General features: G+C 43.3%; 1 protein-coding gene across 2 annotated transcripts in view; it reads right to left on the bottom strand.

Annotated features, from left to right (window-relative positions):
* Nucleotides 1-14,114, bottom strand: part of LOC126163120 (vesicular glutamate transporter 2-like) — a 99,071-nt gene that overhangs the window by 23,540 nt on the left and 61,417 nt on the right. For both annotated transcript variants that reach the window (XM_049920055.1, XM_049920047.1), the window contains one exon: nucleotides 2,882-3,014. In XM_049920055.1, the coding sequence (XP_049776012.1) occupies nucleotides 2,882-3,014 (133 nt within the window). The remainder of the gene's footprint in view (nucleotides 1-2,881; nucleotides 3,015-14,114) is intronic.

Below are 14,114 nucleotides of genomic sequence, written 5' to 3' on the forward strand. Positions count from 1 at the left end.
GATTGTCACTACAGACATTCAAATAATTTTAATACTGTGAGACCTAAGTTTCTCCCGTGGTATACAATGTTCATACAACTGACGGGAATACAGCCGGGTGACGTCGTCGACAACGGTCGATATTTTGACAAGAGTGCACACTGCCATTTTCAAGATATAACTGCAGCAAGTAAGCGCTGTGCAAATGGAAGCAGAGAAACACCGGGCAGATAACACAGAACCGCAAGCTGTAAACACTAGCGGCATCACACCGTCCACAGATGACCGAGGTCAGGAGTTATCAAAATGGTTCAAATGGCTCTGAGCACTATGGGACTTAACTTCTGAGGTCATCAGTCCCCTAGGATTTAGAACTACTTAAACCTAACTAACCTAAGGACATCACACACATCCATGCCTGAGGCAGGATTCGAACCTGCGACCGTAGCGGTCGCCCTGTTCCAGACTGTAGCGCCTAGAACCGCTGGACCGCCCCGGCCGGCCAGGAGTTATCGATAGTGAAATTAATCAGCAACGGATGTGGTAACATTAATTCACTCCCTCTCATTTTTGACAAGGGAGAGGACAGGAATCCAACAGAATTCAAAGAAACACTACCATCTCTATTTATAAGATTACATGCTAAATTGATTTCAGTTGCTTCCTTAATAACACTTTCCCAACAGCTGGAAGTGCATGCTAGAATCTCCGTTTTGATATGTTCCATATAATGACCGGTGTCAAGACAGTGTTCTGCAAGCGAGTTTTTACTGGCTGTTGTAAGAGTGTGTGCCGCTTATGTTCAGCACATCGGTCCTCCACAGTCGTAATAGTCTGATCAATATATGAAATGTCAAAAATGCAAGGAATACGGTAGACGCCCGCCTTATTGTTTATGGAACCTAAAAGGACCATGGTCTTTCATCGTTGTCTGAAAAGACATATTACAACATATTTTAGCAAAATAGGACCAGTCCTGTTCGATATGCTCCTGCGTAAGGTAAAAAGGCTGTAGACTTCGGTGCCACCTCGGTATTATCACCACTCACCCGGTGAACAGTTGGACGATAGCTCAACGCACGTCTGATCTGTCTTCCACTATAATAATTCTGATGAAAGGTGACCTCAAGATGGTCTAACTCAGCAGACAAACTCTCAGGGTCCGAGATGGCATGGTTAAAAAATGGTTCAAATGGCTCTGAGCACTATGGGACTTAACATCTGTGGTCATCAGTCCCCTAGAACTTAGAACTACTTAAACCTAACTAACCTAAGGACATCACACACATCCATGCCCGAGGCAGGATTCGAACCTGCGACCGCAGCAGTCGCGCGGTTCCGGACTGCGCGCCTAGAACCGCTAGACCACCGCGGCCGGCGATGGCATGGTCTCCGTGAACCAAGGTACGAAGCACCCCCTTACGCTTAGCCGGATGGTGTCAGCTATGAGCCTGTAGATATAAGTCAGTGTGAGTAGGCTTCCTATAAACTGCATGTGTTAACGTACAATCAGCCTTCCTCCTGACCAACACATCAAAGAAGGGAAGGCATCCAACCTATTCCACCTCCAGCGTCAAACAAATATTCCGGTGGATGGAATTCAGTTATGCTAAAAAGTCATTCTTACTGTCATGGGGCCAAACAACGGAAGTATTGTCTAATATCTGAAAAAAAACGCGCAGGTTTCAAAGCTGCCGATTCCAAGAAACGTTCCTCGAAGTCCTGCATAAACAAATTGGTAATAATAGGTGACAACAGGCTTTCCATGGCAAAGCCATCTGTTTGCTCGCACTGATGGTCATTCAATAAAACGTAAATGAGAGTCAACACATGTCGAAATAGATTCGTCAATTCAACACCAACCATAACGAATCGACATAGGAACGCGAATGAAGAGAGAGACCACTTCAAAACTTGTATTGTATTGTATGGAACTGGGTACCTAGAAACGAGGTACAGGCTTCGTCCCCGCCGTAGCCCTCAGTGGTTCACAACCCAACAACAGGCCACAGCAGTCCACTCACCCCACCACCGCCCCACACCGAATCCAGGGTTATCGTGCGATTCAGCCCCCAGTGGACCTCCTGGGAACGTCTCACACCAGACGATTGTAACCCCAATGTTAGCGTGGTAGAGTAATTATGGTGTACGCGTACGTGGAGAAAGTGTTTGCGCAGCAATCACAGACATAGTGTAACTGAGGCAAAATATGGGGAAACAGCCCACATTCTCCGAGGTAGATGGAAAACCGCCTTAAAAACCATCCACAGACTGGCCGACACACCGGAACTCGACACTTATCCTCCGGGCGCCTTCCCGCCCGGAAAGCAGTGCGTTAGAGCGCGCGACTCACGGAGCGGGCTTATCAAAACTTACTTGAATAACAGATTCATTCAAACGTATTCCATCTACTAGACGTAAGAAGTCTGTCGAGTTCCTAAAGTGATGCTCACACCGACGTACTACAGAGCTCAACAGAGCAGAAAGGTGCTTTGCTACATGATATGACGAAGCAACAACATTTCTCACTATCCTGCGAAAACTTTTTAAATTCACTTACACATGGTTTGCTTGGAGGATTTGTGCTTCGAAAATGGCACGGTGTGCTCCAGTCGAAGTATCGGTGGTTGTCGACGACCACCCGAAAGCATACATCTAAGCTTTTGGAACATTTTCATACTATTTGTTGTAACTGCAATTGTTATTTCTTAGTAACTATGACGTAAAAAATGTACTTTATATGTGAAACCCTGCCCTACGTAAGACAGGGCCTGACGGCCCTAATCATATCAGCTTAATAAATAAATAAACTTTTCGACATTATTGGTAATTTTCATTTCCTGTATTTTCATGACGTATTGTACGAAAAGCAGTACATACTTATCTGCACATACTTTCTTACCAATGGAATTGGCCACCTTCCTCAAGGTCCCCTTGCTAAATATTTCCTTCTTCTCTACGCCGTTGATGATCCAGCTGAAGGCAAGACTCAGGGCACAGTTAACGACGTAAGGCAGTGCAGAAAGTAGCCCGTTCTGCGAGAACACACAGAAAAATTCAGCTGCAGAATGGGAGCTTCATCTTGCATTCCACAAAGTACCTCATAAATCAAAACGTATTGATAACACGATACTCAAACCTAAAGAAACCGTATACTTACACGATATATCACAATGAACCAAAGCAGGTTCTTTATTGTTATTGTCATTTTTATTATTGTTATCGTTATTACTATTGTAGTAGGCTATCTAAATTTTCAACACTGATAAGTGTTGACTAACGCGGAAAAAATGCCACAAGACACAAAGTAATGCAGTCAATTGTTCAAGTTTAACAGTGATGGAGCCTCAAAGAGATATCAATAGCACGCTCAACTCAGTCATCTTCAATGATCTCTATAAATGAATGGGGATCACCCCGTTACTGCGTTTATGAAGCTCTGGTTTACATTCGAAACTATTTCACTTTTGTTTTTATTCACACTGGTCCTTAGTTCGTCCGAGCAGTGTCTAGAGACTAAAGAACTCGTAGCGAAAGGCACTTCATCTGTCGACCCTGAACCAGTCTACCGAAGCCACATATAGGAGTACCCGCCACTAGTTCTAAGCACCATCCCAGAAATTAGTCAAGAATAATTACTCTATTTTCGGATCGTTCCTCTGAAAAGGAGTTTCTTGAGGCAAGAGACAGTACTTGCCAAGGGCAACCACATAGAGGCCGTGCTGCTGACGGATCTGTACAATGTGTACGAAAGTATGATCCCTACTGGCCGAATTATTCACTTTTGAACTAAAGTTACGTCAGTTTCTCAATCATTCACTAAGAAATCCATGGTATTCATTGTGCAGAGATTTACCTCACCACGTTAGGCAAGTTACACATTACCTCTGCTATGCTTTCCTGTTGCTGACATGCGTGGGATGAGGTAGCCATCAGCCTCAATGGTGGCCTAGCCTTTACGTCGAAAGGCGCTTGCATACTGGATAAATCTATAATGTCAATGGGTCTGCATCTCATATGACTAATCCTGTGTTTATCATGGAGCTACGTACCTTCGGCATCTTGATCAACAAATTATATCTGGGAAATTTTTAAAGAAGTTATAAAATGTCCATCTGTTGGTCATTTAGTCTAAGATGGATCCCCTCTGGAAACCTTGGAACTTTCCTTCAAGGTTTGCGATTACTGTATGGAATCTCAGATACTGTTACGATAGAAAGCATACAATCCTGATCTGTGGATAACATGTTATACTCTCATGAGAGAGTGCTCCTTTGGTAAACGGAGGTGAAGTATTGTTAACGAGCGTAACTTCATTATTATTGAAGAACTTTTTAAAAAATTGAGTCGCGTGCAAAAATTACATTTAACTGTGCTGTGACTACGCCGAATAATATCTTCGAAAGACCACAACCAATGGTAATCATGTCACAGGCAATTTTCCTATCTGTAATCTTTCAGTAGGGTAATATTTTAGACCACATACTTAAGTACCCCCAGCCTTCACCATTGACACTCATTTCTTTTTTTTTTTTTTTGGTCATCAGTCTACTGACTGGTTTGATGCGGCCCGCCACGAATTCCTTTCCTGTGCTTACCTCTTCATCTCAGAGTAGCACTTGCAACCTACGTCCTCAATTATTTGCTTGACGTATTCCAATCTCTGTCTTCCTCTACAGTTTTTGCCTTCTACAGCTCCCTCTAGTACCATGGAAGTCATTCCCTCATGTCTTAGCAGATGTCCTATCATCCTGTCCCTTCTCCTTATCAGTGTTTCCACATATTCCTTTCCTCTCCGATTCTGCGTAGAACCTCCTCATTCCTTACCTTATCAGTCCACCTAATTTTCAACATTCGTCTATAGCACCACATCTCAAATGCTTCGATTCTCTTCTGTTCCGGTTTTACCACAGTCCATGTTTCACTACCATACAATGCTGTACTCCAGACGTACATTCTCAAAAATTTCTTCCTTAAATAAAGGCCAATATTTGATATTAGTAGACTTTTCTTGGCGAGGAATGCCTTTTTTACCATTGATAGCCTGCTTTTGATGTCTTCCTTGCCCCGTCCGTCATTGGTTATTTTACTGCCTAGTTAGCAGAATTCCTTAACTTCATCTACTTCGTGACCATCGATCCTGATGATAAGTTTCTCGCTGTTCTCATTTCTACTACTTGTCGTTACCTTTGTCTTTCTTCGATTTCCTCTCAACTCGTACTCTGTACTCGTCACACCGTTCATTCCGTTCAGCAGATCATTTAATTCTTCTTCACTTTCACTCAGGATAGCAATGTCATCAGCGAATCGTATCATTGATATCCTTTCACCTTGTATTTTAATTCCACTCCTGAACCTTTCTTTTATTTTCGTCATTGCCTCCTCCATTACAGATTGAAGAGTAGGTGAGAAAGGCTACAGCCTTGTCTTACACCCTTCTTAATACCAGCACTTCGTTCTTGATCGTCCACTCTTATTATTCCCTCTTGGTTGTTGTACAAATTGTATATGACCCGTCTCTCCCTATAGCTTACCCCTACTTTTTTCAGAATCTCGAACAGCTTGCACCATTTTATATTGTCGAACGCTTTTTTCCAGGTCGACAAATCCTATGAAAGTGTCTTGATTTTTCTTTAGCCTTGCTTTCATTATTAGCCGTAAAGTCAGAATTTCCTCTCTCGTCCCTTTACTTTTCCTAAAGCCAAACTGATCGTCACCTAGCGCATTCTCAATTTTCTTTTCCATTCTTCTGTATATTATTCTTGTAAGCAGCTTCGATGCATGAGCTGTTAAGCTGATTGTGCGATAATTCTCGCACTTGTCAGCTCTTGCCGTCTTCGGAATTGTGTGGATGATGCTTTTCCGAAAGTCAGATGGTATGTCGCCAGACTCATATATTCTACACACCAACGTGAATAGTCGTTTTGTTGCCACTTCCCCCAATGATTTTAGAAATTCTGATGGAATGTTATCTATCCCTTCTGCCTTATTTGACCGTAAGTCCTCCAAAGCTCTTTTAAATTCCGATTCTAATACTGGATCCCCTATCTCTTCTAAATCGACTCCTGTTTCTTCTTCTATCACATCAGACAAATCTTCACCCTCATAGAGGCTTTCAATGTATTCTTTCCACCTATCTGCTTTCTCCTCTGCATTTAACAGTGGAATTCCCGTTGCACTCTTAATGTTACCACGGTTGTTTTTAATGTCACAAAAGGTTGTTTTGACTTTCCTGTATGCTGAGTCTGTCCTTCCGACAATCATATCTTTCTCGATGTCTTCACATTTTTCTTGCAGCCATTTCGTCTTAGCTTCCCTGCACTTCCTATTTATTTCATTCCTCAGCGACTTGTATTTCTGTATTCCTGATTTTTCCGGAACATGTTTGTACTTCCTCCTTTCATCCATCAACTGAAGTATTTCTTCTGTTACCCATGGTTTCTTCGCAGCTACCTTCTTTGTACCTATGTTTTCCTTCCCAACTTCTGTGATGGCCCTTTTTAGAGAGGTCCATTCCTCTTCAACTGTACTGCCTACTGCGCTATTCCTTATTGCTGTATCTATAGCGTTAGAGAACTTCAAACGTATCTCGTCATTCCTTAGTACTTCCGTATCCCACTTCTTTGCGTATTGGTTCTTCCTGACTAATGTCTTGAACTTCAGCCTACTCTTGATCACTACTATATTGTGATCTGAGTCTATATCTGCTCCTGGGTACGCCTTACAATCCAGCATCTGATTTCGGAAACTCTGTCGGACCATGATGTAATCTAATTGAAATCTTCCTGTATCTCCCGGCCTTTTCCAAGTATACCTCCTCCTCTTGTGATTCTTGAACAGGGTATTCGCTATTACTAGCTGAAACTTGTTACAAATTCAATTAGTCTATCTCCTCTTTCATTCCATGTCCCAAACCCATATTCTCCTGTAACCTTTTCTTGTACTCCTTCCCCTACAACTGCATTCCAGTCGCCCATGACTATTAGATTTTCGTCCCCCTTTACATACTGCATTACCCTTTCAATATCCTCATACACTTTCTCTATCTGTTCATCTTCAACTTGCGACTTCGGCATGTATACCTGAACTATCGTAGTCGGTGTTGGTCTGCTGTCGATTCTGATTAGAACAACCCGGTCACTGAACTGTTCACAGTAACACACCCTCTGCCCTACCTTCCTATTCATTACGAATCCTACACCTGTTATACCATTTTCTGCTGCTGTTGATATTACCCGATACTCATCTCACCAGAAATCCTTGTCTTCCTTCCACTTCACTTCACTGACCCCTACTATATCTAGATTGAGCCTTTGCATTTCCCTTCTCAGATTTTCTAGTTTCCCTACCACGTTCAAGCTTCTGACATTCCACTTCACTTCACTGACCCCTACTATATCTAGATGCTACATCTACATCTACATCTACATTTATACTCCACAAGCCACCCAACGGTGTGTGGCGGAGGGCACTTCACGTGCCACTGTCATTACCTCCCTTTCCTGTTCCAGTCGCGTATGGTTCGCGGGAAGAACGACTGTCTGAAAGCCTCTGTGCGCGCTCTAATCTCTCTAATTTTACATTGGTGATCTCCTCGGGAGGTATAAGTAGGGGGAAGCAATATATTCGATACCTCATCCAGAAACGCACCCTCTCGAAACCTGGCGAGCAAGCTACACCGCGATGCAGAGCGCCTCTCTTGCAGAGTCTGCCACTTGAGTTTGTTAAACATCTCCGTAACGCTATCACGGTTACCAAATAACCCTGTGACGAAACGCGCCGCTCTTCTTTGGATCTTCTCTATCTCCTCCGTCAACCCGATCTGGTACGGATCCCACACTGATGAGCAATACTCAAGTATAGGTCGAACGAGTGTTTTGTAAGCTACCTCCTTTGTTGATGGACTACATTTTCTAAGGACTCTCCCAATGAATCTCAACCTGGTACCCGCCTTACCAACAATTAATTTTATATGATCATTCCACTTCAAATCGTTCCGCACTCATACTCCCAGATATTTTACAGAAGTAACTGCTACCAGTGTTTGTTCCGCTATCATATAATCATACAATAAAGGATCCTTCTTTCTATGTATTCTCAATACATTACATTTGTCTATGTTAAGGGTCAGTTGCCACTCCCTGCACCAAGTGCCTATCCGCTGCAGATCTTCCTGTATTTCGCTACAATTTTCTAATTCTGCAACTTCTCTGTATACTACAGCATCATCCGCGAAAAGCCGCATGGAACTTCCAACACTATCTACTAGGTCATTTATATATATTGTGAAAAGCAATGGTCCCATAACACTCCCATGTGGCACGCCAGAGGTTACTTTAACGTCTGTAGACGTCTCTCCGTTGATAACAACATGCTGTGTTCTGTTTGCTAAAAACTCTTCAATCCAGCCACACAGCTGGTCTGATATTCCGTAGGCTCTTACTTTGTTTATCAGGCGACAGTGCGGAACTGTATCGAACGCCTTCCGGAAGTCAAGAAAAATAGCATCTACCTGGGAGCCTGTATCTAATATTTTCTGTGTCTCATGAACAAATAGAGCGAGTTGGGTCTCACACGATCGCTGTTTCCGGAATCCATGTTGATTCCTACATAGTAGATTCTGAGTTTCCAAAAACGACATGATACTCGAGCAAAAAACATGTTCTAAAATTCTACAACAGATCGACGTCAGAGATATAGGTCTATAGTTTTGCGCATCTGCTCGACGACCCTTCTTGAAGACTGGGACTACCTGTGCTCTTTTCCAATCATTTGGAACCTTCCGTTCCTCTAGAGACTTTCGGTACACGGCTGTTAGAAGGGGGGCAAGTTCTTTCGCGTACTCTGTGTAGAATCGAATTGGTATCCCGTTAGGTCCAGTGGACTTTCCTCTGTTGAGTGATTCCAGTTGCTTTTCTATTCCTTGGACACTTATTTCGATGTCAGCCATTTTTTCGTTTATGCGAGGATTTAGAGAAGGAACTGCAGTGCGGTCTTCCTCTGTGAAACAGCTTTGGAAAAAGGTGTTTAGTATTTCAGCTTTACGCTTGTCATCGTCTGTTTCAATGCCATCATCATCCCGGAGTGTCTGGACATGCTGTTTCGAGCCACTTACTGATTTAACGTAAGACCAGAACTTCCTAGGATTTTCTGTCAAGTCGGTACCTGGTATTTTACTTTCGAATTCACTAAACGCTTCACGCATAGCCCTCCTTACGCTAACTTTGACATCGTTTAGCTTCTGTTTGTCTGAGAGGTTTTGGCTGCGTTTAAATTTGGAGTGAAGCTCTCTTTGCTTTCGCAGTAATTTCCTAACTTTGTTGTTGTACCACGGTGGGTTCTTCCCGTCCCTCACAGTTTTACTCGGCACGTACCTGTCTAAAACGCATTTTACGATTGCCTTGAACTTTTTCCATAAACACTCAACATTGTCAGTGTCGGAACAGAAATTTTCGTTTTGATCTGTTAGGTAGCCTGAAATCTGCCTTCTATTACTCTTGCTAAACAGATAAACCTTCCTCCCTTTTTTTATATTCCTATTAACTTCCATATTCAGGGATGCTGCAACGGCCTTATGATCACTGATTCCCTGTTCTGCGCTTACAGAGTCGAAAAGTTCGGGTCTGTTTGTTATCAGTAGGTCCAAGATGTTATCTCCACGAGTCGATTCTCTGTTTAATTGCTCGAGGTAATTTTCGGATAGTGCACTCAGTATAATGTCACTCGATGCTCTGTCCCTACCACCCGTCCTAAACATCTGAGTGTCCCAGTCTATATCTGGTAAATTGAAATCTCCACCTAAGACTATAACATGCTGAGAAAATTTATGTGAAATGTATTCCAAATTTTCTCTCAGCTGTTCTGCCACTAATGCTGCTGAGCCTTTGCATTTCCCTTCTCAGATTTTCTAGTTTCCCTACCACGTTCAAGCTTCTGACATTCCACGCCCCACTCGTAGAACGTTATCCTTTCGTTGATTATTCAATCTTTTTCTCATGGTAACCTCCCCCTTGGCAGTCCCCTCCCGGAGATCCGAATGGGGGACTATTCCGGAATCTTTTGCCAATGGAAAGATCATCAATATACTTCTTCAGTTACAGGCCACATGTCCTGTGGATACACGTTACGTGTCTTTAATGCAGTGGTTTCCATGCCTTCTGCATCCTCATGTCGTTCATCATTGCTGATTCTTCCGCGTTTAGGGGCAATTTCCCACCCCTAGGACAAGAGAGTGCCCTGAACCTCTATCCGCTCCTCCGCCCTCTTTGACAAGGCCGTTGGCAGAATGAGGCTGAGTTCTTATGCCGGCAGTCTTCGGCCACCAATGCTGATTATTTATCAAAATTTAGGCAGTGGCGGGGATCGAACCCGGGACCGAAGACGTTTTGTTTATGAATCACAGACGCTACCTTTAGACCACGGGTCTCCCGTCATAGATAGATCGAAATCCAGTTTGTAGGGCGACGGATAGGTCGTCACTGGCCTACAAATTAATCGCAAATATTACATAGTTCTTTACTGTAATTCCATCACAGTTCCGTTTCACTAAACCGGGGACTAGTTTCCAACCATCAAGCTCATTTTAAAGCCAATCATATTAAAGCTGCACTAATAGTGCATGGTTAAGCGACAATCACTTCACACATAGGTATTACACACATGATACACAGTGACATGGAAGACAGACGAGTTTCGTAATGTCGACGTCTACATGGCGTCTACATAGTAAAACTGGTCTGGCTTCTATGTTACTGTGTATCATGTGTGCACTACCCATGCGCAAATTGGCTGTCGCTTAACCAAGCACTATTAATGCACTTTTAATAAGATTGCCTTGAAAATGAACTTTGCAGTTCGAAACTAGTCGTCAGTTTAATAAAACGTAACAGTGACAGAATTACAATAAAGAATATATTATCCAAGTTAAAAAGAGATGGTATTTTAGGACCTTAAATGCTGGGACTGTCCCGTATCGTTACACCATGCCAAATTTTCTAGAATTTACAGGTGCACTTATTTATTTATTTACACGTCAAGTTCCGAAAGACCAAATTGAGGAGCAAAAATCCAAGATCATGTGACTTGTCAGTACCTGAAATTACAAAATAAAAGTAATAACAGATAAAAATAAATACTTATGAGCACAAAAAAAGTCAATCCATAAGTTTAAGTAAACGCAGTCAACAACACAACAAGAATCAGCTTAATATTTAAAGGAACTCTTCGACAGAATAGAAAGAGTCACTCTTGAGGAAATTCTTCAGTTTCGACTTGAAAGCGAGTGGATTACTACAAAGATTTTTGAATCCGGGTGGTCGCTTATTGAAAATGTACGCAGCAGTATGCTGGACACCTTTCTGCTCAAGGGTTGAGGAAGCCCGATCCAAATAATGATCACTAAGGCGTGGTAAAAAATTGCTGTTTTGAAGATCGCGCCGCAGTGCGTTGTGTGAAGCAGTCGCCCTCCGTTTCTGGCGGTGGCGCCGCTGTGGCAATCGCAGCTTTGGTGTCTCCCTCTGGTGGGAAAGGGGAAAGGTTGCCTGTTCACGTGCATTTAAGGGGCGCTACAGCTCGACGGTTGGTGAGTCGGATTGAGTGTCTGGTCAGTTGGTCAGCCAGGTCAGTGTTGGGCAGTCAGTGTCTGTCTGTCGTCCGGAGTGCAAGTATGTGTTAAGCCGCCAGTCTGCTCGAGTTTGTTCAGGCAATGGTCATTGGCGGTTGGATCGATCGGTTGGTCGGTCGCGCACTGGGACACAAGATGACTTGTCCGTCTTGAGCGTCGGCGCATGTGAGGTCGCCACGCCAGTCCAGTGGCCCGCGCCGTATAGCGAGGGGTAGTGGCTTCGCGGCCGACACGACAGCAACAGGAGTCAACCCACGACATCGGTCTGGCCGGCGCGAGCTGCGACGCCGTGAGACGGGGGATCGGCGCGCCTTCCTGCGTCCGTTGAAGCGGCTGGCAGCGGACGGTTCGGGAGAGCGTTTTGGGACTGCTGCGCCAGGTCTTCGCCAGACATCGCAGTTTATTAGAAGTTAAGTGATTCGTCATATGTTGCTTCATTTACTTGTTAAATTCTACTTGTTTTCTTCGTCAGTCGGACGTCCCCATCTTGCTCGTCTGTCTCCCGTCCGCATTTGTTGGGCAGTTAGTGTCTGTCTGTCTGTCTGTTGGTCTGCCATACGTTAATAGCTGCCACTGTCATGTTTGTCGGACTCTGTATTAACGAATTTATTGCTTGAAGTGTAACGGCCGAATTCCTGAAATATGTTTTTATCTTGCCTAACATCTTGAGAGGCGGTATATGTGTAATGTAGAGTATGTTGTATATTTTATGTAAGACTGCATTTTATGGCTTTTTATTTAAATGGTCACTTTAGTATATAAAGTTTAACACCCTCCCACAATAAGAGTTTTTTTTTTTTTTTAAACCAAGTTGCACCTTCGGTGGCAAGTTAATTTTTTTTAATGTTACTGTTTTGTACCATTTCTATTCCTGCTACAGGGTGCATAGTTTATGTGCTGGTGTGAGTTGTTAAAATTTTTAGTTTAAAGTAATCTGGTGTGTTGCAGATTTGTACCAGTGTAGTCTTTCAGAGGTTGTTGTGAGCAGTCGTGACTACGGCCGTGTCAAAAGGCAGCGGCAAGGTTCTCAGCCCGAAAGCTCATACTGTCAATATTTGTTCTTTCTGCCTCTGAATAAAATTGTAACTTGATGTTTTGAGGGTGCTTTCTGATTATAATTTTAAATCTGTTTAAGAAAAAAAGGGCTTTTAGAAATAAAATTTCCATTTGTTGAAAGAAATTTAATTTGCTTTCATCAGTTACCCACTCGCAACTACTTCCACGCTCACATAGTGTGATTAAATGTGTTAATGTTCTTGATGAATCGTTCTTAAATGAAGTAAATTCTTAAGAAAAGGTTCTGAAAGTAAATGCACCGTTCAAGAATGTTTACCCAGCTTATATAGGGTATTGCCATGATAGCAACATTTGAAGCATTTACGAGGGCAGTTCAATAAGTAATGCAACACATTTTTTTTCTGAAACAGGGGTTGTTTTATTCAGCATTGAAATACACCAGGTTATTCCCCAATCTTTTAGCTACACAACACTATTTTTCAAAGTAATCTCCATTCAATGCTACGGCCTTACGCCACCTTGAAATGAGGGCCTGTATGCCTGCACGGTACCATTCCACTGGTCGATGTCGGAGCCAACGTCGTACTGCATCAATAACTTCTTCATCATCCGCGTAATGCCTCCCACGGATTGCGTCCTTCATTGGGCCAAACATATGGAAATCCGACGGTGCGATATCGGGGCTTTAGGGTGATGAGGAAGAACAGTCCACTGAAGTTTTGTGAGCTCCTCTCGGGTGCGAAGACTTGTGTGAGGTCTTGCGTTGTCATGAAGAAGGAGAAGTTCGTTCAGATTTTTGTGCCTACGAACACGCTGAAGTCGTTTCTTCAATTTCTGAAGAGTAGCACGAGTGTATTCGCACGCTCCGCCATTGCAGGAGTCACAGATGTGCACGGCCGGCCCGCACGCGGGAGATCAGACAGTCTTGCTTGACCTTGCGGCGATGATGACACACGCTTTGCCCAACGACTCACCGTGCTTTTGTCCACTGCCAGATCACCGTAGACATTCTGCAAGCGCCTATGAATATCTGAGATGCCCTGGTTTTCCGCCAAAAGAAACTCGATCACTGCCCGTTGTTTGCAACGCACATCCGTTACAGACGCCATTTTAACAGCTCCGTACAGCGCTGCCACCTGTCGGAAGCCAATGAAATTATACGAGACGAAGCGGGAATGTTTGAAAATATTCCACAAGAAATTTCCGGTTTTTTCAGCCAAAATTGGCCGAGAGAAAAAATGTGCTGCATTACTTATTGAACGGCCCTCGTAACATGCCCCAAATCGTCATAAAACCCGCAAAATAGTGGACACCTTTCGTAATGCCTTCAAGATAGCTCTTACACTCATTTACTTACCTGCAGGTATTACCCCTCGCCATCCTTTTTACTGGAAGTGCGGAACCCTAATGAGGTATAGACCCGGAGAACAGTGATGTCCCAAGTGACAACACCATGAATAAACCAGAAAAAGTCGTTAAGAAATCGAAATACGTT

Source organism: Schistocerca cancellata, chromosome 1 (assembly GCF_023864275.1).
Source record: "Schistocerca cancellata isolate TAMUIC-IGC-003103 chromosome 1, iqSchCanc2.1, whole genome shotgun sequence".
NCBI classification, from domain to species: Eukaryota; Metazoa; Arthropoda; class Insecta; order Orthoptera; family Acrididae; genus Schistocerca; species Schistocerca cancellata.